Source organism: Filicampus tigris, chromosome 4 (assembly GCF_054856515.1).
Source record: "Filicampus tigris isolate MCC_2025a chromosome 4, RoL_Ftig_1.0, whole genome shotgun sequence".
In the NCBI taxonomy this organism is placed as follows: domain Eukaryota; kingdom Metazoa; phylum Chordata; class Actinopteri; order Syngnathiformes; family Syngnathidae; genus Filicampus; species Filicampus tigris.
The window spans coordinates 28,713,531-28,738,048 of NC_141220.1; the positions used below are offsets into that span (position 1 = coordinate 28,713,531).

The window sequence follows — 24,518 nt, forward strand, 5'->3', positions numbered from 1 at the left end:
GCATCATCCCCAACCAACGCCCAAAACACCTCATTTCTGCTGTCCGGTGATGCCAACGTGTTGCTGTGGAGACGCTCAATGCACTTGAACTCTTACTGATGTCGCAGCATCTGGAGCAACTGGCGGTTCCGTATCTTACTCAAGCACAATTCAACATTTGTGCCGGGGATGGACCCCCCATCCTCTGCGTGGGGAGACGGGCCCTCGATCACCTGAGCCAGTCCCCCCTAGATAACCTCGCAGAGTCCTGATCAGTGGCACGCAGCACAGGAGGAGGAGGGTTGGGGAGGGATGTCGGGGGGGCCCGAGCATCTGGTCCACATTCCATCCAGGGGAAAAAGACGCCTATGAAGATGACAGTTGTTTTCGGTCAGGCCCACTTTAGTTTTCTATCAGCCTTGAGTTGCGGCTCCTCCTTGTGGCTGTGTAATTGCGATAAGTCAAACTTATCACGTTAAACTGTATCATGACGTCGATTTTTTTTTTCTCTTTCTGGTGTGGCAGAAATGTACAAATAAATTCACATTCGCCAATTTGGCCAAACGGCTGCGCTTTTGTTTTGCTTTGAGGCAGACGTGAGCCACTAGCATACAGTAGACTTTTTGGATTGAATCTATATTCAATCATTTGCTTGAACAGCGCTGGCAACAATTTCCCTTCATTCGGCTTCATTGAAAACAAATCCGTTTGCAGTCAGGCTCTAAAATGAGCTAACAATGATGATTAAACGGTGTTATCACGGACGAGTGGTCGCTTGTATGTTGACTTTTTTTTTTTTTTTTTAATGATTCATTCCAGACACGACGACCTTTGACAGCAGGCTTGTTTGTAGTGCACGTTGGCTCGTCACACACCAACAGGAGAGTTTGAGCAGCAGACGATTCACCAGCAGGTAAACGCACATATTTGTTATTCACATATGTTTTTATTCTTTTTGGAATAGACTTAACGTGACTGAATTTCGCATTTGTCGTCTGCATGTGCTCATTGATCGGTTTTATTCCTCTACGATTTTCCGTGACAGCAGACACGGTCATAAACGTATTGTTAAATGAATCTCCCCATCAAAATGATTTTTTTTTATCAAGTCTGACTCAAAGGTCAACAATTGGGCTCGACCGATACAGATGATTTTTTAGGCCGGTGCCAATTCTGATATTTGGCAGGATAAAATACTTTGTCCTTTCGTATTGGTTTAACTTTACAACAGAGAGAAAAATCAGCTGATTGTTTGGTGGCAGGGAATATTTGAATCTCATTAACGTTGTTCAAATGTGTTCAAGTGTAAAAAGAAAAACTAAATAGAAAAACAAAAATAGGCAAAAAAATTGGCAGATTTTTGGACGATTAATCTGACGTTTTTTTTACCCAACATATCAGAAATTCTACTTTTGTCCCGTTTAACCACACAGCTGTGCCTTATAAGTAACAAGTTGATGAATAATAGGACTCAATACGTTTAAAAAAAAAATCTTCTTACTCCTAGAATAAAAACTCCTCCGTCAATCAAGAAGCAGCCATCAGCTGTTTGTTACTTTACATGATCACGATGGCGCCTTTTTTGTGCTGGAAGCTGTTGTTGTGACATCGTCGCCGATGATGTCGGAGCGCAGCCCGCTCACCACGCACGTGCTCAACACCAGCGACGGCGTTCCCGCCGCACGCCTGCCCCTCAGCCTCCATCGACTCGACTCGCAGCTCAAGCTCTGGAACATGCTTAACATCGGGTACGACCCGCACTCAGCACGGAACTCAGATGACTCTCAAAAACATCGGTGCCCTCTAGTGGTTTGCAAAAGCATCACAAAATGAAGTGTTAAACTGGGCATCATATTACAATGACTTTTTCTTTCAACCACTCCAGTTCAGTTGTATTGAACTTTTAAGTGCGGTTCGTCTCTTTGAACGATTTGTTTTGAAACATTTGTTACAGTTCATTTTTCTTTTAACTTATGTGCAACACAGTGGTTTTTTCCCCCCTATATTTAAGTTTTCCATCTGAATGTTACATTTACAGTATATCAAATTTTTTGAAAATATACTTAATGTACAATAAATGATTTAATACAAAAATATATTACAAGTAATAATAATAATTACAATATTAATGAATTAAAGGCAAGCCTTTGTACTCAAGTGTGATGCCACATTTTATTTTTGTAAACATTCATAGATTGCATTTAAACAATTGAAAATGTTGATGTAAACATTGTAAACCGTAAATAGAAAATGAATAAATACATTTTACGTGACTAGCAAGCCTTTCTTTGCCTCCTCCTGTTATTTCTAAGAGGCATTTTTTTTTTTTAAATGTATGCCAGGACGACAGACGAAGATGGCCGCTGCCCGGGTCTCATCAGCCGGGAAGCGTTCGTCCCGGGAATCTACAAGTTACGCTTCGAGACCGGCTCGTACTGGACTAGCCTGGAATGCGACTCCTTCTATCCCTACGCTGAGGTCACCTTTTCTTTACTTGTTGAACATTTTGAATGATATTTTCCAAGCAGTCATATTAGGGAGTTTTCAGTTTTCCAAAAAATACTTTGTCATATTTGTTCAATCAGTAGTAAAATATCTGTGTAGTTCTATTGTGTACTTCGGATTTGATTTTTAAGTGTGAACTAAACCTAAAGTGATTTTTTTTTTAAAGCATTCTTGCAAAAAATATTTGTAGGTTCAGTCCGCTTTAAGAAAACACAGAGCCAAAGGAAAAAAAAAACAATCAGAGACTGAAGGCGTGATGAATGAGGCGTCAATCATGCGCACACCCCTGCAGCCTCGCACTCGACCAGTTAGCTTGAGCTTGAGGAGCTTTGCTGAAACTGGCTTGGAATATCCACTTCTGGAACATTAAAAAAAAAAAAAAAAAAAACTAAATGAAATGCCCATCCCTCGTTTGGTACCTGCAAACTCTCACTCTGTGACTACTAATACCGAACATAAAATTAAAAATAATTAAATAAATAAATAAGGGCAAGTGTTTAAAAAAAATCTTATTTACACACATACTGAACCTACAATATATAGCAATCCATCAGAAACCTGAACCTGAAGGAATTTCTTTGTTTTGTCCAATGCGCAAGTCAAACTTAGCACTTTAAAACGTGAAATTTGCCACTCCTTTTTTAATTTTCTTTTAAAAATTAGGCTTCTAAAAGTTGTTTTTTAACGCTCATTTGAACTGGAATACTGTGATACCTAAGAGTTCCTAAACTTCTGACATCAGGGGCGATTGTAATCCAATCAAGTGATCAATCATCTTTCTATCCACGTGTGTGTACTACAGGTGGTGTTCACCGTCACGGATTCAATGCAAAACATTCACCTGCCACTGCTCCTGAGCCGCTTCTCCTACAGCACGTACATGGGAAGCTGAGGACCGCCGTTCCCCATTGTTACGCAAACACACACACTACACATTCGCACACCCCCCCGCCACACACACACACACACACACACACGCACACGCATGCTGATGAAGAATAATTTTTTTTTGTTTTTTTTTCTCCCATACATATTCATGAACTTGGATTTGAAGCCACCACAGTAGTGAACACTACAAACAAACACAATGTGTGCCATTGACTGAATTTAAACTTTGATGTTGCTGGTGGACGTCGGTCCATTGCCGCACATTCTTCAGCCGGTCAATGGCCAGGATTGACCCCGACAGTGACAGGTGGTCATTTGGACTTGGATGCCCTCTATTTGGAGTATCAATTTAAGCAGTATAGAGAAGTAGAGTATAAATACTGTTAATTATTAAATTGAAGTTTATGTGCTGGGCAAGCTTTTGTGTGCAGGGGCCACATTTTGATTTTTAAAGTATATGTATGGGCCACATCATTCATAAATGACGTTTATATAAGTATGTCAAATTGTAAAATTACATTTTGTTCTCATTTTTTCACATGATTATTTATAATTAATTTACTTAGCATCAACCAAGTTTTTTTTTTTTTTTACTTAATTAACTAGTTTTAGGAAAAAACGTGTTGTTTGTGGCCTTGGGCCATTCCTTGCCCACTCCCTCATTTTGAATTTTGCGCTAACAATAAATATATTTAATTCAAAATGAACTGTTATTTGTTTTTTTAGGTGCATTTTATAATATGTCACGTTTTTCCGCGTTTTAGGGGCGGGCAATTCTTTCCTGCAATTCCACCACTCAGGGAGGAGTTCGACAATTAGGCCCCTTCGTTGCTTTCTAAACGCCAGGTTTAAAGTAAACTAGGATAGAATAAAATAAACTCTCAATATACTTTGATAACACAATTCTACGTTGTATAACAACTATTAATCAGTGATTAAGCATTAAGATACCTTAGAACAAGTAGGTTTGTTTTTTGATCTCTATATTTATAATCAGGCGTTACAGGAGCCCACCCCTTGAATGTTTGCATGATCTCGCTTGACATTTGACGTTGGTCCTTGTTCAATAACAGCACAACGATGAGGTAGAAGAAGACGAAATTGACTTGGACAAGATCGGTTTTTGTGCTCCCGTTCGGTAGGAGCTTGCACGGAAGGCTCAGGGAGAATGTCGCAGATTTTGAGGCTTCTCTCGGCGGCTGCTCGGCCTGTGTGCTGCCGGGCTGCACTTGTCACGGCTCAGCTAAATGCCGTCGCCGCAGGACGTCGCTTCATTGGCGGATACACGCGCTGCGCCGTGCCGGTAATTGACTCGCGAAGCTGTTTGCTTATAAATATACTTTTCTGTTTAATAAGTATGTGATTTATCTTATCCAACGAACCAAAGACTTCATTTGGAGAACCGTGCTAAGTTTACATGCGAGCGGTGCTACTTCTGCCAAACTTATGGTCGGTCTATTCTCTCCATTTTGGAGTTGATTACTCCACAACAAACGAAGTGAAACAACTTCATTGTTAATTAATATGATTATTTAGTGTAGACGTTTCGTGTCTATGAAGCTCGACTGATAATCTCGAATCGACTTTATTATTATAATATAAAATCCATATTTGCTAACAGCTCCAACTCGTGACGTCGTAGTGTTTCTCCTCTAACTTTATGAATTGTGTACACTCCAAGCAAATGTCTTTGTTTGACTACAAATTTACAAATGTTGTGTTTCCTTACTGAGCTCCTTGGCCGGCGTCATTGCGAAGCTAACGCTATGCAAACAAAGTGCTGACGTAACGGCTAATTTATTTAAAGGTGACTCCGTGGTCCCATAGCGTTACAATCCAATATTGCGTAGTTTATATGAAAACATTGCGAGTCAACGTCATTGTTATGATCATTTAGTATTACTGTGACACCACCTCAAAACGAAAATAAAAAAACATGGTTTGCTTGTGTTTTCATGCTGCTTTTACTGGTGACTGGAACGAAGGTTCGGCGGGTCCAATCTTGACTTTTCCTGCTGGAAACCACAAGAAAAATTGATTTGTCTCCTTTGCTCAGGCGGTCAACAGTGTGATGAAGGATAAAGTTGGCACTAGACTCCACAACTCACCTTTGTTTATATTCAGTGGGAATGTGTTTAACACATCTCTCATTGGAGCTTAATCAATTGCGCATGCAAGATGCGTAAAGCATGTGCAACTTGGAATAAAACTTGTTTTGCCAGATATTAGAAAATGCTATTTTTTTTTTTGCAGTATAGTCAATCTGTCTTAGTCCAACACCTGACGTTAATCAAACGGTGGTTCCGTTTTCTTTTCAGAGCATATGTCCCACCACGGCCGACTTTGCGTCCATGCGCATCTTCCGGATTCCTCAGCGACGTCTTTATTCCAGTGAGCCCAAAGGTGAACGTCCACCTGGATACAATCCGCCCCAGACATATTTTCTGACTGCAACAACAGAAAAGGAATTTATTTGCTTTTGGATGAATTGATGAATCCCCGGGATTGTCTCTGATTTTCAGATGCGAAAGGAGACGGCACAGGAGGACGCGGAGGTCGGACAGGAGGCGGCAAGAGAGGAGGAGGAGGAGGAGGAGATAAAAAAGACTGGTGGGGTCGAATGCAGAAGGTTTGACCCAAGCACTCTTTGGTCTGTCTAATAGGAGCTCTTTCCATCACTTTAACATAGTTCCATGGCGCCATAGTAAGATGGTGCCATAGCACTTGTTTTACGTGAGCCCGGGCTTTGGTGCCACCGTCCCAAATTTTCCAAAAGAGCACGAGAATGGCGATTTTGCACGTTTTTCAGCGAGTAACGGAGGTTGAAAAGAAATCCGCAAATATTTGATTTTGCATTTAGCGAATATGTGAATAAACATGATGATAATGATACCGATGTAAATACGTGGCATGCATAAATGAGCAAACGTACTGTGCATTAATAGCCCATGTCAATGTAATTAACCCATTAAGGACGGGAGCGCATTAGCGCGTTTCTACCACTAGAGCCGGGAGCGCTGTTGCGTCTTTCTCCCTTTAAAGCCGCGAGAGTTTATACGTCTGTATCTTTTTTTAAATCCAATTCCCTGTCTCTTAGCCAATTTAATGCATCGGAATATACACGTGACGGCGTCGCGAGACCGCGGAGGATGTTGCGGATTTTTCTGGAGCCGTAGGCTAATGGCGGACGCCGTCGATCGCCGGGAGCTCTGAAATAAGTAACGGCAGTGATATATAGACGACGCGCTTGTGGAACCAGTCGAACGTGACATGACATGGTTCGTAGACAATGACGATATTGACGTCTTTGTAACAGAATAGAGAATGGTAATTACCACTCGATTCTTTTCTAAATTAAAATAGTGCTTCTCTTGCACTGACACGTTATTTTTACATCTTCGATTGAAACAGTAAATAATCATAATAAACTCTGTCTGTGTGAAAGCCACATTTGTAAGCTCTCTAATTGTTTTGGAATGCTGTTTCTGTCTGCTACAGGGGCTGAAATATTCCTTATTTTGTAAGTGTTGAATTTCTGGGTAAACTTCAGGTTTTCAAGGGTAATTTCAAAGGCGACCGACGGTTTTGGGGAGCTGTTGAGCCGGGCGCTTTAGGCCTTTAATGGGTTAAAATGCGCAAAAGTAACCAAATATGTGACGTCATAAATGTCGGCGTGAACGCAGGACATGAGAGTTTGTCGTGATGAATGTCAACTTGCGGCACTTGCTTGTTTGCGTCCAGGGCGACTTCCCGTGGGACGAGAAGGACTTCCGCTACCTGGCCGTCGCGGCGGCCGGCGCCGCCTCCACGCTGCTCTACTTGTACTTCCGCGACAGCGGCCGCGAAATCAGCTGGAAGGACTTTGTGCACCGCTACCTGGGCCGCGGCACGGTGAGGCGCCTTGGCCGGCCGGGCCTCGCTCGGCACGTGGGGCTCCATGACCACTTTTTCTTGGTTTCGCATTTGTGTGTTTTTAGGTGGATCGTCTGGAGGTGGTCAACAAGCAGTACGTGCGCGTCATCCTGGTGCCTGGCGCAAACGCCGAAGGGGTGAGTGGCAACACGGGAAGCATGTGGAAAAGGAGAATTTGCAACTGCCGGGTCAGGTCACGGTGGCCCGCTGGCCACTGGACTGCGTCGGGCCAGTCGAACTTGGTCCGACTGACTCTGGTTCGAACGTGCCGGTACATGTTCATAAATAAATACGATGAAATCAACACGTTCTTTCCTTTAAAAAATGTGTATATATATATATATTATTAATAAATAGCCATGTTTTTCAAATGTTTTATTTCTTCCTAACTCAGTGTTTTCACTTATTTCTGAATTGCATCGTACTCATTTTAACTGAAAAAAAATCGATCTTCGTTTTGGAGCCGGAACGGATTAATTGTATTTCCATTCATTCCAACGGGAAACATGACCTCGAATTCCAGCGTACAAACGGAACCGCAGAAACAATTCACGACTTGAGGTTCCATTGTAACATGATTTCCTTCTGTGTTTCAATTTCCAGCCTTTGTTTCCCCATTTTTGGTTTTCGCCAAGAATTTTAATTTCAATGCCTCACTAGTTTACTTCCACTTGTCAAATCAGATTTTGCCTTTTTCAGCTGCGACGTTATCATCACATTTCGTCTTCCATCTTGGAAAAAGACCATTTTATTCATCGCAACAAAATGCCTCTTCATGAGAGATTATGACCTCGTTTTTTTCTTGGAAACCAAAATACGACTTCATTTTCATTGCACAGCCACGTTTGTGGTCCTCAAAAATATGAACTTGCAGCCGTTGTCTGGAAAATATTTTCCCGTCCCGTGCGCAGAGCTACGTGTGGTTCAACATCGGCAGCGTGGACACGTTTGAGAGGAACCTGGAGACGGCCCACTCGGAGCTCGGCATGGAGGCGTCGCACCGGCCCGCCGTGGTCTACAGCTCCGAGAGCGACGGGTCGGCGCCGCACCAAAACGCCCTGCCATCCCGCCGGCGCCTCGCCGTGACGTTTGCCTCTGTGCGCCCGCAGCTCGTTCCTGATGAGCATGATTCCCACGCTGCTCCTCATCGGCTTCCTGCTCTTCACGCTGCGCCGCGGTCCCATGGGGGCGGGCCCCGGGGGCGGCAGGGGCGGGCCCTTCAGCATGAGCGAGTCCACCGCCAAGATGATGAAGGACAACATCGAGGTCAAGTTCAAGGACGTGGCGGGCTGCGAGGAGGCCAAGCTGGAGATCCTGGAGTTCGTCAACTTCCTCAAGAACCCGCAGCAGTACCAGGACCTCGGAGCCAAGATCCCCAAGGTGCCGCCCCGGCCGGGGATCAAAACGCTTTTGGGCTTTCCAATGTCAAATCCAATCCAAATGAACGTAGAGGGCACCTAGTCAAAGTCATAAGTAAATTCCGTAAAACACAGGTTTGCAATTTCAAGCCATTCTCTGAAAAAAGAAAATGTCCTGACAAGTCAGTTAAACGTGTGCGCCTGTGTGTGTGTGTGTGTGTGTGTATTTTCCTAGGGCGCCGTGCTGTCGGGGCCTCCCGGTACCGGCAAGACCCTGCTGGCCAAAGCCACCGCCGGCGAGGCCAACGTTCCTTTCATCACCGTCAACGGCTCGGAATTCCTGGAGATGTTTGTGGGCGTCGGCCCGGCCAGGGTGAGCGCACGAAACGGGGCGTTCAAAACTTGCCACGGGAGACTCCGTTGCCCCAAAGGGGGCTTGAGAGAGAGACACTTAAAACCGTTTCGCAACCGTTAACAGCCTGACTCCATGAGATAGTCGACGATATGGGGAGACCATTAAAAAAAAGAAAAGCCCTTTTAATAATCTTGAGGTGAGTGAGTGAAGGAAGAGGCGGAGTTTGTTTCCAAGAGAGTTCAGCGATTTGCTTTGAGTTGGTAAATAAGCGTGCGATTTGTTGCCAACAAGGCGCCGCCACTCACCTGAACCGGAAGCGCTTCGTTTTGTTTTGCCCAAGGCGAAAGTCAAACTTGTCACGTTTTAATGGGAAACCTGACGTGTTAAAATGTTCAAAACTTGAGCTGAGGCGGGCGAGGCTTCCTGACATGAAGGTGTCGCTGCGGTCGCTTGACAGGTGAGGGACATGTTCGCCATGGCGCGGAAGAACGCCCCCTGCATCCTCTTCATCGACGAGATCGACGCGGTGGGCCGCAAGCGAGGCGGCGGCAACTTTGGCGGCCAGAGCGAGCAGGAGAACACGCTCAACCAGCTCCTGGTGGAGATGGACGGTCAGTCGTGGCGCCGGCGGCGGCGGCGGCGGCCGCGTGTCCTCCCCGGCCGTGCGCTCGCCGCTCACCTTTGCCGCCGTCGCCCTTTGTCAGGCTTCAACACGGCCACCAACGTGGTGGTCCTGGCCGGCACCAACAGACCCGACGTCCTCGACCCCGCCCTCATGAGGCCCGGACGCTTCGACAGGCAGATCTACATCGGTAACTAACTGACGGCCTTCGCCCAACTCTTCCGTTGCTCTGCGTGCGTGCGTCCCTCTCGCTCTCTCACTCTCCCCCCCCTGCCTTTCTCTCTCTTGCTCTCTCTCATGCCATTCTCTCTTTCTCACCTGCCTCTGTCTCTTTTCTCCTCTCGCCTGCCATTCTCATTCACACTCTCCTGCCGTTCCATTCTCTTTCCTCTCTCTCCTCTCTCTCACTTAAACTCTCTCTTTCTCAAACTCTCGCTCAAATTCTCTCGCTCTTTGTCAAACTCTCGCTCAAATTCTCACTCTTTCTCAAACTCGCTCAAATTCACTCTCTTTCCTCTCTCTCACTCTTTTTCTCAAACTCTCGCACAAATTCTCTTTCCTCTCTCTCTCTCTCTCAAAATCTCACTCGAATTCTCTCTCTCACGCTTTCTCAAACTCGCTCAAATTCTCTCTCTTTCTCTCCTCTCACTAACTCTTTTTCTCAAACTCTCGCTATAATTCTCTCTCTCTCTCTCTCTCTCTCTCTCACTCAAATTGTCATTGTCTCTCCGTCTGTACCATCTTGCTCGACTCTCACACCGGGACTTGCGCTCACTCCCACTCCCACAGTTCTCCCACCTCCGTAACAGGTGTGGCGTCGCGCAGTGTGCAGTTGGCGCGAGCGGCCACAAGGGGGCCTTGGAGTAAAACCTGTTGTCCTCGTGACTCCCGTCAGGTCCTCCGGACATCAAAGGGCGGGCGTCCATCTTTCGAGTGCACCTGCGGCCCATCAAGTTGGACCCCAACGTGGACAAGGACGCCCTGGCCAGGAAGATGGCCGCCGCCACGCCCGGATTCACCGGCACGTAAACGGCAGCGGCGCGACGCGAGCGTCGCCCGAATGATGAAACGTTGGTGAAATGTGCTTTTTGTGTGCGGGCGCACGCACGCAGGCGCCGACATCGCCAACGTCTGCAACGAGGCGGCGCTCATCGCGGCCAGGCACCTCCACCCGCACGTCGGCCACAAGGACTTTGAGCAGGCCATCGACAGGGTCATCGGAGGTCAGTCTGGGACCTCGCTTCATGTCCTCGTTCGGCGTCCTTGTTTCGCGTCCTCGGTCAACTTCTTGCTCGACTGCTTCCTTGTTTCACATTCTTGGGTTCTTCCCTTGCTTTCTTCCTTCCTTACTTCATTTGTATTTTTACTTGCTTAGCTCGCGACCTTTCTTTACTAGCTGGCTCACTTCATTGTTTCACTTCCCCGTCCACTTGCTTCAGTTCCTTTTATGTCTTTGGTTCTATTCCTCGTTTACTTCTCTGGCTCATTTCCTTGTTTCACTTCCTCGGTTCAATTTCATTGTTCGCGTCCTTTTTTCCATGTCCTTGGTTCTGCTCCTGGTTAATTTCCTTGTTTCGATCCTAGTGAGTATGGAGGTAACGATTCATCGAAAATCCATTTAAACTCGATTTAAACAGCTTAAAATATGCATCAATGTAAAAAAAAAAAAAAAAAAAGAATTTATTTTCATGTTTAGTTCTGGCATTAACAAAAATGACTCGTTTTATTCGTTTTTGTAAAGTTACAAAATGCAAATGTTAAAATAAAAACTATTGGTGATAAAATGGTTAAAAAATATGGTTAAAAAATATTTTTTGGAAAAATCGAATGGGCTACTAGTGAGGATAATCGGCTCAGAGGCGGGATTCACTTGTCTGACGTCCCCGGTCCACTTTTTGTTCGATGACTTGCTTCCCGTCCTTGGGTCACATCCTCGGTTCTTGTATTCCCGGTTCACTTCCTTAAATTCTTCCTTGGTCACTCTGTGTTTTCACTTCCTGCTCACTTTTTTTGCTTGCTTCTTCTTGACTTGATTTACTTGCTGTTGCACTTTTAACGATTGACTTCCTGGGTCACTTCCTCGGTCCACTTGGCTAACTTAAACTCTCAGGAACGGCGCCGTACGTGCTCATATTCAACTTGGGCCTCACTTGAGTGTTGCCACCGTGGTGTACTTGAGCGACGGTCCGCCTTCCCGTTCCAGGTCTGGAGAAGAAGACGCAGGTGCTGCAGCCCACGGAGAAGAAGACGGTGGCCTACCACGAGGCGGGCCACGCCATCGTGGGCTGGTTCCTGCAGCACGCCGACCCGCTGCTCAAGGTGGGAAGCGTCGCGAACGCGGCGGCCGGGGCGGCTCCGACCGACGCCTCTCGTTTTGACCCCGCCCCCACCCCCCACACGCACACACCAGGTGTCGATCATCCCCCGCGGGAAGGGCCTGGGCTACGCGCAGTACCTCCCGCGCGAGCAGTTCCTGTACAGCCGCGAGCAGCTCTTCGACAGGATGTGCATGATGCTGGGAGGGCGCGTGGCCGAGAGCGTCTTTTTCGGACGCATCACCACGGGCGCGCAGGACGACCTCAAGAAGGTTACGCAGTCCGCGTACGCGCAGGTATGCACGCGCACACGTTTGCGGCGCTTTTTTTTTTTGTTGTGGTTGTTGGTTTTTTTACTTTAAGGCTTCTCGCCGCGTGGCGGCGATCAGGTGGTCCAGTTCGGGATGAGCGAGAAGGTGGGCCAGGTGTCGTTTGAGCTGCCGCGCCAGGGCGAGATGGTCCTGGAGAAGCCGTACAGCGAAGCCACGGCCGAGCTGATCGACGACGAGGTGCGGGCGCTGGTGGAGCGGGCGTACGCGCGCACGCTCCAGCTGGTCCAGGACAAGAAGGACCTGGTGGAGCTGGTACGTCTCGTCGTCTTTCTGTCAGCTTGCTACCAGCCGTGGAAATCCATGAAATTACGCAATACGTGGACTTCAACATTGCGTTTTAAAGAGGGAAGTTTGACTTGTGCATTTGGCATAACAAAATGAAACAATTCCAATCTGGGTCAGGTCAGGCAGAGTTCTTGTGTCTTATGAGTCGAAGTTCCTCGTTGCGTAACAAGAGTGCCTTTCTGTTACCGCTGTAAAATAATAATAATGAGGCCGAGTGTTTAAGAGGATTCAAGATTTAAAAAGAAGGCAGTGAGCTCAAGCGGAAGGAATTGCTTCTTTCTGTTTTGCCCAATGCACGAGTCCAGCTTGTTGTAACGTTATCACATTATTTTGTGAAGTTTACCGTAATTTACAAATGAAATCTATCATATAGCAAAAAAAAAAAAAAAAGTAAAACTACAATTAAAACGAAAATGTCCTGGTGATTGTAATCATTAATCAGTCATTTGAGAATTGTGGTTTACTTTATTACACACTACTTAGTGACCTTTTTTTTTCCCTTAATCCTGCACCCAACAAATACTCTATTAAAAAAAAAAAAATCGAATACTAACCCCCCCCCCAAAACACTATGCAAAAACAAATTCTTTAAAATAAAATTAAAGCTAACAAACCTGCTCCAAAGCCCAACCTCAAATGGACAAACAGCAAAGTGTTGTTGTAAGCCCGGTTCTTGCGTCGCGTGCGCGCTCGCGTGCGCGTGCTTAGGTGGGCAAGCGGCTGCTGGAGAAGGAAGTCCTGGACAAGGCGGACATGTTGGAGCTGCTGGGCCCGCGGCCCTTCGAGGAGAAGTCCACGTACGAGGAGTTCGTGGAGGGCACGGGCAGCCTGGACGAGGACACCAGCCTGCCCGACGGACTGCGGGACTGGAACCGCCAGCGGCCCGCCGGCAAGCCCGACGACGCCGATGACGTCGATGCGCACAACAAGCAGCAGGCCGGATAGACTGCGTGCGCGCCCCGAGCCAACCCTGCCGCCTCGTCGGGACGGCGCCTGACCGCTCGCAGTCGTTGACTGCCACGTCCTTCCCGTGGACAGTTTTTTGTATTTATTGGCCGGAACGCGGCTCGAGCGCTCTCGGATGGATGCCGGTCGTCGTCAGCTTCAACTTGCCAAGGCGGCAAACCAACACGAACAATTGAAACACAATTTCAAAGAGACGTATTGTGCTTTTTAAAAAACGTTTTGCATTCTTTCCTCCAAATACCGCAAGGATGAAGAATTGTCCACATTTATTTCTTGCCATGGGGAAATTGTCTCATTTTAGGGGCGGACCTAGACACTGCACCTCTGCTTGCCTTTTGGCTTTGACACTATTCACCCAAAGTGGCTCTGGAACTTCATCCTCATCCTTATCATGACGTCGGTCGGCTGAGACACTCGGTGTGGGACTGCTTATGTTGTTTTGCACCACTGTGGAGTTAGCAAAATCACATCTTTGCTAGTAGTTTCATAACTTCACAATTGATGGTTGGACAGGCACTCCACACATTTCGATTTTTTTTTTTTGTGTGTAATTTGTTGTCTTTATTTAAATGGCGTTTTTTTTTTTAAATATAAATTTGTTTTGCTTTTAGTGCCCGGATTTTCAAGTAAAGTATGACTTGGTGTCACTGGCCTTTTGAATTTTTTGACTATTTGAAATTTTATTTAAAAAAATTTTTTTTTTTAGAATAACTCAGTTGACTTGAAAGTGGGAGAATAAAAAGAGGAAAATGTATTTATTCCAAGTTATTGTTTTTGTGATTCAATATTTCAGAATAAAATATCAGTGATCTTGCAGCCAAAACATTATTTGTCTTAACAGAACATTTTAAATAAAATAGTCCCCCCCCCTCCAAATTTATTCTTGAATTGCAACTTTTTTTTTTTTTTTATAAAGATAATTTATTCTTGTAACTGTGGGGATATTTGTTTTGTCCAAAACGTTTTTTTAGATTTTTATTGATTTTTTTTTTTAAAGTAAGTAAACGCTAAACGCAAACATGTTTTTTTCAAGAATATGTTCTATGCAAGCCCACTAGTCGAAACAGATAAATATATAAATGATAAATATTGCGTTTGTGGAATATGTGTTCATCCACTCGTTTTCAGCCTTCTTCCAGGGCGGCCATTTTGTCTTCTGTCGACTGAAAATGACATCACAACTGCTCACGACCACCAATCACGGCTCGGATTCAGAAAACAGGTCAGCCGTAATTGGTGGTTGTGAGCAGTTGTGATGTCATTTTCAGTCGACAGTAGACAAAATGGCTGCCCCCGGAGATGGCGAAAAATGAGTGCATTTTGCTTCTTAACTTACATTCCACAAACGCAACATTAATCAGAATGCTGTGTTTCAACGAGTGGGCCTGCTGGGAACATATTCTTGAAAAAAATGTGTTTGGGTTGACTTTCCACATAAATACCCACTTTAAAAAAATCTTTCACACGATTCCAACTTCTTTATTAAAAAAACACAAATATTCTTGTATGATTATAGGATACCTTTTTCCATTAAAAAAATACTTCTGTGACATCATGATTTTCTTGACTGAAAATACATTTTTATGAACGTGTTCTCAAATTCTTCAAAACAAAAACAATTCATGCAAGATTCTTTTTTCCGGTCAAAATGTGACCTTATTCTTCTAACAAGAAACTTTTCCATTAAATTGCTTCTTGTGGAACTGAGAAGAATGGCAGTCATATTTACAACTTTATATGATATAAACATATTGTTTTTATTTATGGCAATTTTCTAGATAATCACAAATAGTTTGCATAAAGCAATGGCAGGAAAAATATACAGTGATATATATACATATATATGTATATATATATATATATGTGATATATATACATATATATATATATATATATATATATATATATATATATATATATATATATATAATATAAATATATATATATATATATATGCATATATATATATATATATAAATATATATATATATATATATATATATATATATATTATATATAAATATGCTAATTGGCAGTTTTCCCCATTTATTCAAGAATCTTTGGGGCGGCAATAAAGTAATTTAGGCTCTGTCAGAAATAAATGCTGTGAAGAAATCCGTCCAGCAGAGGGCGCCATTCCTCCCATAAAATGTCCTTTGCTCAACAGCAAGAAGCTGCCAAACATTCATTGTAAACATCCATAGGAACCTCTTCCTCTGATGGCCGGGAACCAGATTGGTCTCGATCAAAAATCGATTTCCTGCTTCAGGGCCTGTTGATTGGCCGCTTGTTATTGCCACGTCATGAGCATAAGCAGCAGGGAGGCGGCGAAAAGCCTGATTGACAGAGAGATGGTGCACGCGCCCCCACAATCCTTGGCGTTTTCCTGACACACACAAAAAGACGAAATTGTAATTAAAAAGTCAAGCAGAAACATTTGAAAAATGTCGCATTTTTTGCGAGAGGATACAAACGGAAAATGACAGAACTTCCTGAAAAGTAGAAATAACAAATGTAAGACTAAGAAAATTAAAACATGGTGAATTATGCTGCGAATATAATAAAACGTGTGCAGCCTTGAGATACGAGCCGAATTTTTTGTTACGAGCATGAGCACAGAACAGATCACGCACGTAACTCAAAACACCCTAACCCTAACCCTAGTTTGAAACCCGAGTAGAAAATCCTAACCCTAGTTTGAAACCCTAGTCGGTAACCCTAACCCTAGTTTAAAAACCTAGTTGAAAACCATAACCCTAGTTTGAACCCTAGTTGAAAACCCAAACCCTAGTTTAAAAACCTAGTTGAAAACCATAACCCTAGTTTGAACCCTAGTTGAAAACCCAAACCCTAGTTTGAAACCCAAGTGGCTAACCCTAACCCTAGTTGATAACCCTAACCCTAGTTTGAAACCCAAATGGGTAACCCTAACCCTAGTTTGAAACCCTAGTTGGTAACCCTAGTTGGTAACCCTAACCCTAGTTTGAAACCCAAGTGGCTAACCCTAACCCGAGTTTGAAACCCTAGTTGGTAACCCTAACCCTAGTTTGAAACCCTAGTTGGTAACCCTAGTTGGTAACCCTAACCCTAGTTTGAAACCCAAGTGGCTAACCCTAACCCGAGTTTGAAACCCTAGTTGGTAACCCTAACCCTAGTTTGAAACCCTAGTTGAAAACCCTAACCCTAGTTGGTAACCCTAACCCTAGTTTGAAACCCTAGTTGGAAACCCTAACCCTAGTTTAAAACCCTATTTGGTAACCCAAACCCTAGTTGAAACCCTAGTTGGAAACCCTAACCCTAGTTTGAAACCCTAGTTGGTAACCCTAACCCTAGTTTGAAACCCTAGTTGAAAACCCTAACCCTAGTTTGAAACCCTAGTTGGTAACCCTAACCCTAGTTTGAAACCCAAGTGGCTAACCCTAACCCTAGTTTGAAACCCTGGTTGGAAACCCTAACCCTATTTTTGAAACCCTAGTTGGAAAGCCTAACCCTAGTTGGAAAACCTAACCCTAGTTTGAAACCCTAGTTGGTAACCCTAACCCTAGTTTGAAACCCTAGTTGGGAAACCTAACCCTAGTTTGCAACCCTAGTTGGAAACCCTAACCCTAGTTGATAACCCTAGTTGAAAACCCTAACCCTAGTTTAAAACCCTAGTTGGTAACCCTAACCCTAGTTTGAAACCCAAGTGGCTAACCCTAACCCTAGTTTGAAACCCGAGTTGGAAACCATAACCCTACTTTGAAACCCTAGTTGGAAAGCCTAACCCTAGTTGGAAACCCTAACCCTAGTTTGAAACCCTAGTTGGTAACCCTAACCCTAGTTTGAAACCCTAGTTGGGAACCCTAACCCTAGTTTGAAACCCTAGTTGGAAACCCTAACCCTAGTTGATAAACCTAACCCTAGATTGAAACCCAAATGGGTAACCCTAACCCTAGTTTGAAACCCTAGTTGGAAACCCTAACCCTAGTTAGAAACCCTCGTTGGTAACACTAACCCTAGTTTGAAACCCAAGTGGCTAACCCTAACCCTAGTTTGAAACCCTAGTTGGAAACCCTAACCCTAGTTTGAAACCCTAGTTGGAAACCCTAACCCTAGTTTGAAACCCTAGTTGAAAACCCTAACCCTAGTTTGAAACCCTAGTTGGAAACCCTAACCCTAGTTTGAAACCCTAGCTGGGAACCCTAACCCTAGTTTGAAACCCTAGTTGGAAACCCTAACCCTAGTTGAATACCCTAACCCTAGTTTGAAACCCAAATGGGTAACCCTAACCCTAGTTTGAAACCCTAGTTGGAATCCCTAGCCCTAGTTAGAAACCCTAGTTGGGAACCCTAACCCTAGTTTGAAACCCTAGTTGGAAACCCTAACCCTAGTTGATAAACCTAACCCTAGATTGAAACCCAAATGGGTAACCCTAACCCTAGTTTGAAACCCTAGTTGGAAACCCTAACCCTAGTTGATAAACCTAACCCTAGATTGAAACCCAAATGGGTAACCCTAACCCTAGTTTGAAACCCTAGTTGGAATCCCTAGCCCTAGTTAGAAACCCTAGTTGATAACCCTAACCCTAGATTGAAACCCAAATGGGTAAACCTAACCCTAGTTTGAAACCCTAGTTGGAAACCCTAACCCTAGTTTGAAACCCTAGTTGAAAACTCTAACCCTAGTTGATAACCCTAACCCTAGATTGAAACTCAAGTGGCTAACCCTAACCCTAGTTTGAAACCCTAGTTGGAAACCCTAACCCTAGTTTGAAACCCTAGTTGAAAACGCTAACCCTAGTTTGAAACCCTAGTTGGTAACCCTAGTTGGTAACCCTAACCCTAGTTTGAAAGCCAAGTGGCTAACCCTAACCCGAGTTTGAAACCCTAGTTGGGAACCCTAACCCTAGTTTGAAACCCTAGTTGGAAACCCTAACCCTAGTTGAATACCCTAACCCTAGTTTGAAACACAAATGGGGAACCCTAACCCTAGTTTGAAACCCTAGTTGGAATCCGTAGCCCTAGTTAGAAACCCTAGTTGATAACCCTAACCCTAGATTGAAACCCAAATGGGTAACCCTAACCCTAGTTTGAAACCCTAGTTGGAAACCCTAACCCTAGTTTGAAACCCTAGTTGAAAACCCTAACCCTAGTTTGAAACCCTAGTTTGAAACCCTAGTTGGGAACCCTAACCCTAGTTTGAAACCCTAGTTGGAAACCCTAACCCTATTTGATAACCCTAACCCTAGATTGAAACCCAAATGGGTAACCCTAACCCTAGTTTGAAACCCTAGTTGGAAACCCTAACCCTAGTTTGAAACCCTAGTTGGAAACCCTAACCCTAGTTGAATACCCTAACCCTAGTTTGAAACCCAAATGGGTAACCCTAACCCTAGTTTGAAACCCTAGTTGGAATCCCTAGCCCTAGTTAGAAACCCTAGTTGATAACCCTAACCCTAGATTGAAACCCAAATGGGTAACCCTAACCCTAGTTTGAAACCCTAGTTGGAAACCCTAACCCTAGCTTGAAACCCTAGTTGAAAACCCTAACCCTAGTTTGAAACCCTAGTTGGAAACCCTAACCCTAGTTTGAAACCCTAGCTGGGAACCCTAACCCTAGTTTGAAACCCTAGTTGGAAACCCTAACCCTAGTTGAATACCCTAACCCTAGTTTGAAACCCAAATGGGTAACCCTAACCCTAGTTTGAAACCCTAGTTGGAATCCCTAGCCCTAGTTAGAAACCCTAGTTGATAACCCTAACCCTAGATTGAAACCCAAATGGGTAACCCTAACCATAGTTTGAAACCCTAGTTGGAAACCCTAACCCTAGTTTGAAACCCTAGTTGGAATCCCTAGCCCTAGTTAGAAACCCTAGTTGATAACCCTAACCCTAGATTGAAACCCAAATGGGTAACCCTAACCATAGTTTGAAACCCTAGTTGGAAACCCTAACCCTAGTTTGAAACCCTAGTTGAAAACCCTAACCCTAGTTGATAACCCTAACCCTAGATTGAAACCCAAGTGGCTAACCCTAACCCTAGTTTGAAACCCTAGTTGGAAACCCTAACCCTAGTTTGAAACCCTAGTTGAAAACCCTAACCCTAGTTTGAAACCCTAGTTGGTAACCCTAGTTGGTAACCCTAACCCTAGTTTGAAACCCTAGTTGGAATCCCTAGCCCTAGTTAGAAACCCTAGTTGATAACCCTAACCCTAGATTGAAACCCAAATGGGTAAACCTAACCCTAGTTTGAAACCCTAGTTGAAAACCCTAACCCTAGTTTGAAACCCTAGTTGGAAACCCTAACCCTAGTTTGAAACCCTAGCTGGGAACCCTAACCCTAGTTTGAAACCCTAGTTGGAAACCCTAACCCTAGTTGAATACCCTAACCCTAGTTTGAAACCCAAATGGGTAACCCTAACCCTAGTTTGAAACCCTAGTTGGAATCCCTAGCCCTAGTTAGAAACCCTAGTTGGGAACCCTAACCCTAGTTTGAAACCCTAGTTGGAAACCCTAACCCTAGTTGATAAACCTAACCCTAGATTGAAACCCAAATGGGTAACCCTAACCCTAGTTTGAAACCCTAGTTGGAAACCCTAACCCTAGTTGATAAACCTAACCCTAGATTGAAACCCAAATGGGTAACCCTAACCCTAGTTTGAAACCCTAGTTGGAATCCCTAGCCCTAGTTAGAAACCCTAGTTGATAACCCTAACCCTAGATTGAAACCCAAATGGGTAAACCTAACCCTAGTTTGAAACCCTAGTTGGAAACCCTAACCCTAGTTTGAAACCCTAGTTGAAAACTCTAACCCTAGTTGATAACCCTAACCCTAGATTGAAACTCAAGTGGCTAACCCTAACCCTAGTTTGAAACCCTAGTTGGAAACCCTAACCCTAGTTTGAAACCCTAGTTGAAAACGCTAACCCTAGTTTGAAACCCTAGTTGGTAACCCTAGTTGGTAACCCTAACCCTAGTTTGAAAGCCAAGTGGCTAACCCTAACCCGAGTTTGAAACCCTAGTTGGGAACCCTAACCCTAGTTTGAAACCCTAGTTGGAAACCCTAACCCTAGTTGAATACCCTAACCCTAGTTTGAAACACAAATGGGTAACCCTAACCCTAGTTTGAAACCCTAGTTGGAATCCGTAGCCCTAGTTAGAAACCCTAGTTGATAACCCTAACCCTAGATTGAAACCCGAATGGGTAACCCTAACCCTAGTTTGAAACCCTAGTTGGAAACCCTAACCCTAGTTTGAAACCCTAGTTGAAAACCCTAACCCTAGTTTGAAACCCTAGTTTGAAACCCTAGTTGGGAACCCTAACCCTAGTTTGAAACCCTAGTTGGAAACCCTAACCCTATTTGATAACCCTAACCCTAGATTGAAACCCAAATGGGTAACCCTAACCCTAGTTTGAAACCCTAGTTGGAAACCCTAACCCTAGTTTGAAACCCTAGTTGGAAACCCTAACCCTAGTTGAATACCCTAACCCTAGTTTGAAACCCAAATGGGTAACCCTAACCCTAGTTTGAAACCCTAGTTGGAATCCCTAGCCCTAGTTAGAAACCCTAGTTGATAACCCTAACCCTAGATTGAAACCCAAATGGGTAACCCTAACCCTAGTTTGAAACCCTAGTTGGAAACCCTAACCCTAGCTTGAAACCCTAGTTGAAAACCCTAACCCTAGTTTGAAACCCTAGTTGGAAACCCTAACCCTAGTTTGAAACCCTAGCTGGGAACCCTAACCCTAGTTTGAAACCCTAGTTGGAAACCCTAACCCTAGTTGAATACCCTAACCCTAGTTTGAAACCCAAATGGGTAACCCTAACCCTAGTTTGAAACCCTAGTTGGAATCCCTAGCCCTAGTTAGAAACCCTAGTTGATAACCCTAACCATAGATTGAAACCCAAATGGGTAACCCTAACCATAGTTTGAAACCCTAGTTGGAAACCCTAACCCTAGTTTGAAACCCTAGTTGGAATCCCTAGCCCTAGTTAGAAACCCTAGTTGATAACCCTAACCCTAGATTGAAACCCAAATGGGTAACCCTAACCATAGTTTGAAACCCTAGTTGGAAACCCTAACCCTAGTTTGAAACCCTAGTTGAAAACCCTAACCCTAGTTGATAACCCTAACCCTAGATTGAAACCCAAGTGGCTAACCCTAACCCTAGTTTGAAACCCTAGTTGGAAACCCTAACCCTAGTTTGAAACCCTAGTTGAAAACCCTAACCCTAGTTTGAAACCCTAGTTGGTAACCCTAGTTGGTAACCCTAACCCTAGTTTGAAACCCTAGTTGGAATCCCTAGCCCTAGTTAGAAACCCTAGTTGATAACCCTAACCCTAGATTGAAACCCAAATGGGTAAACCTAACCCTAGTTTGAAACCCTAGTTGGAAACCCTAACCCTAGTTTGAAACCCTAGTTGAAAACCCTAACCCTAGTTTGAAACCCTAGTTGGTAACCCTAGTTTGTAACCCTAACCCTAGTTTGAAACCCAAGTGGCTAACCCTAACCCGAGTTTGAAACCCTAGTTGGAAATCCTAACCCTACTTTGAAACCCTAGTTGGAAACCCTAACCCTAGTTGATAACCCTAACCCTAGATTGAAACCCAAGTGGCTAACCCTAACCCGAGTTTGAAACCCTAGTTGGAAACCCTAACCCTAGTTTGAAACCCTAGTTGGAAACCCTAAGCCTAGTTGAATACCCTAACCCTAGTTTGAAACCCTAGTTGGAAACCCTAACCCTACTTTGAAACCCTAGTTGGAAAGCCTAACCCTAGTTGGAAACCCTAACCCTGGTTTGAAACCCTAGTTGGTAACCCTAACCCTAGTTTGAAACCCTAGTTGGGAACCCTAACCCTAGTTTGAAACCCTAGTTGGAAACCCTAAGCCTAGTTTGAAACCCTAGTTGGTAACCCTAGTTGGTAACCCTAACCCTAGTTTGAAACCCTAGTTGGAATCCCTAGCCCTAGTTAGAAACCCTAGTTGATAACCCTAACCCTAGATTGAAACCCAAATGGGTAAACCTAACCCTAGTTTGAAACCCTAGTTGGAAACCCTAACCCTAGTTTGAAACCCTAGTTGAAAACCCTAACCCTAGTTGATAACCCTAACCCTAGTTTGAAACCCTAGTTTGGAACCCTAACCCTAGTTTGAAACCCTAGTTGGAAACCCTAACCCTAGTTGAATACCATAACCCGAGTTTGGAACCCAAATGGGTAACCCTAACCCTAGTTTGAAACCCTAGTTGGAATCCCTAGCCCTAGTTAGAAACCCTAGTTGGTAACCCTAACCCTAGTTTGAAACCCAAGTGGCTAACCCTAACCCTAGTTTGAAACCCTAGTTGGAAACCCTAACCCTAGTTTGAAACCCTAGTTGGAAACCCTAACCCTACTTGATAACCCTAACCCTAGTTTGAAACCCTTGTTGGAAACCCTAACCCTAGTTGATAACCCTAACCCTAGTTTGAAACTCAAATGGGTAACCCTAACCCTAGTTTGAAACCCTAGTTGGAAACCCTAACCCTAGTTAGAAACCCTAGTTGGTAACCCTAGTTTGAAACCCAAGTGGCTAACCCTAACCCTAGTTTGAAACCCTAGTTGAAAACCCTAACCCTAGTTTGAAACCCTAGTTGGTAACCCTAACCCTAGTTTGAAACGCAAGTGGCTAACCCTAACCCTAGTTTGAAACCCTAGTTGGAAACCCTATCCCTAGTTTGAAACCCAAATCGGTAACCCTAACCCTAGTTTGAAACCCTAGTTGGTAACCCTAACCCTACTTTGAAACCCTAGTTGGAAAGCCTAACCCTAGTTGGAAACCCTTACCCTAGTTTGAAACCCTAGTTGGAAACCCTAGCCCTAGTTAGAAACCCTAGTTGGTAACCCTAACCCTAGTTTGAAACCCAAGTGGCTCACCCTAACCCTAGTTTGAAACCCTAGTTGGAAACCCTAACCCTAGTTGGAAACCCTAACCCTAGTTTGAAACCCAAATGGGTAACCCTAACCCTAGTTTGAAACCCTAGTTGGAAACCTTAGCCCTAGTTAGAAACCCTAGTTGGTAACCCTAACCCTAGTTTGAAACCCAAGTGGCTAACCCTAACCCTAGTTTGAAACCCTAGTTGGAAACCCTAACCCTAGTTTGAAACCCTAGTTGGAAACCCTAACCCTAGTTGATAACCCTAACCCTAGTTTGAAACCCTTGTTGGAAACCCTAACCCTAGTTGATAACCCTAACCCTAGTTTGAAACCCAAATGGGTAACCCTAACCCTAGTTTGAAACCCTAGTTGGAAACCCTAACCCTAGTTTGAAACCCTAGTTGGTAACCCTAACCCTAGTTTGAAACCCAAGTGGCTAACCCTAACCCTAGTTTGAAACCCAAGTGGCTAACCCTAACCCTAGTTTGAAACCCTAGTTGGAAACCCTAACCCTAGTTGGAAACCCTAACCCTAGTTTGAAACCCAAGTGGCTAACCCTAACCCTAGTTTGAAAACCTAGTTGGAAACCCTAACCCTAGCTTGAAACCCTAGTTGAAAACCCTAACCCTAGTTTGAAACCCTAGTTGGAAACCCTAACCCTAGTTTGAAACCCTAGCTGGGAACCCTAACCCTAGTTTGAAACCCTAGTTGGAAACCCTAACCCTAGTTGAATACCCTAACCCTAGTTTGAAACCCAAATGGGTAACCCTAACCCTAGTTTGAAACCCTAGTTGGAATCCCTAGCCCTAGTTAGAAACCCTAGTTGGTAACACTAACCCTAGTTTGAAACCCAAGTGGCTAACCCTAACCCTAGTTTGAAACCCTAGTTGGAAACCCTAACCCTAGTTGGAAACCCTAACCCTAGTTGGAAACCCTAACCCTAGTTTGAAACCCAAATGGGTAACCCTAACCCTAGTTTGAAACCCTAGTTGGAAACCCTAGCCCTAGTTTGAAACCCTAGTTGAAAACCCTAACCCTAGTTGATAACCCTAACCCTAGATTGAAACTCAAGTGGCTAACCCTAACCCTAGTTTGAAACCCTAGTTGAA

General features: G+C 44.3%; 2 protein-coding genes across 10 annotated transcripts in view; one reads left to right on the forward strand and one right to left on the reverse strand.

Annotated features, from left to right (window-relative positions):
* The first annotated feature begins 804 nt into the window (after positions 1–804).
* On the forward strand, positions 805–14,281 carry afg3l1 (AFG3-like AAA ATPase 1). Of its 4 annotated transcripts, XM_086027830.1 has the most exons (18): positions 805–892; positions 1,574–1,727; positions 2,322–2,457; positions 5,691–5,775; positions 5,895–6,001; positions 7,114–7,263; positions 7,350–7,421; positions 8,196–8,320; positions 8,394–8,664; positions 8,878–9,015; positions 9,455–9,608; positions 9,702–9,809; positions 10,515–10,640; positions 10,732–10,842; positions 11,823–11,938; positions 12,030–12,230; positions 12,324–12,518; positions 13,260–14,281. In XM_086027830.1, exons 2-18 carry the CDS (start codon positions 1,597–1,599, stop codon positions 13,494–13,496), a joined length of 2,463 nt encoding a protein of 820 aa, XP_085883956.1. In that variant the 5' UTR covers positions 805–892; positions 1,574–1,596; the 3' UTR covers positions 13,497–14,281. The 4 variants fall into 4 exon arrangements, with proteins under 4 accessions (XP_085883956.1, XP_085883954.1, XP_085883955.1 ...); XM_086027827.1 differs by lacking the exons at positions 805–892; positions 1,574–1,727; positions 2,322–2,457 and adding an exon at positions 4,371–4,675; XM_086027828.1 differs by lacking the exons at positions 5,691–5,775; positions 5,895–6,001; positions 7,114–7,263; ... (10 more) ...; positions 12,324–12,518; positions 13,260–14,281 and adding an exon at positions 3,287–4,075.
* A 1,234-nt stretch (positions 14,282–15,515) lies between these two features.
* The window catches only part of LOC147149325 (voltage-dependent calcium channel subunit alpha-2/delta-4-like), a 49,790-nt gene continuing 40,787 nt past the window's right edge, over positions 15,516–24,518 (reverse strand). For 5 of the 6 annotated variants that reach the window (XM_086027955.1, XM_086027958.1, XM_086027956.1 and 2 more), the window contains one exon: positions 15,516–15,903. In XM_086027955.1, coding sequence (XP_085884081.1) covers positions 15,808–15,903 — 96 coding nt within the window. In that variant the 3' untranslated portion in view covers positions 15,516–15,807. The remainder of the gene's footprint in view (positions 15,904–24,518) is intronic. The other variant, XM_086027959.1, reaches the window with a different exon arrangement.

Excerpts from the sequence above, each read along its gene's own strand:
- afg3l1 (XM_086027830.1), top strand. The coding sequence starts at position 1,597 with ATGATGTCGGAGCGCAGCCCGCTCACCACGCACGTGCTCAACACCAGC. Across the intron at positions 9,609-9,701 it reads GCTCCTGGTGGAGATGGACG|GCTTCAACACGGCCACCAAC; the intron begins GTCAGTCGTGGC and ends GCCCTTTGTCAG. Across the intron at positions 10,843-11,822 it reads CATCGACAGGGTCATCGGAG|GTCTGGAGAAGAAGACGCAG; the intron begins GTCAGTCTGGGA and ends TTCCCGTTCCAG.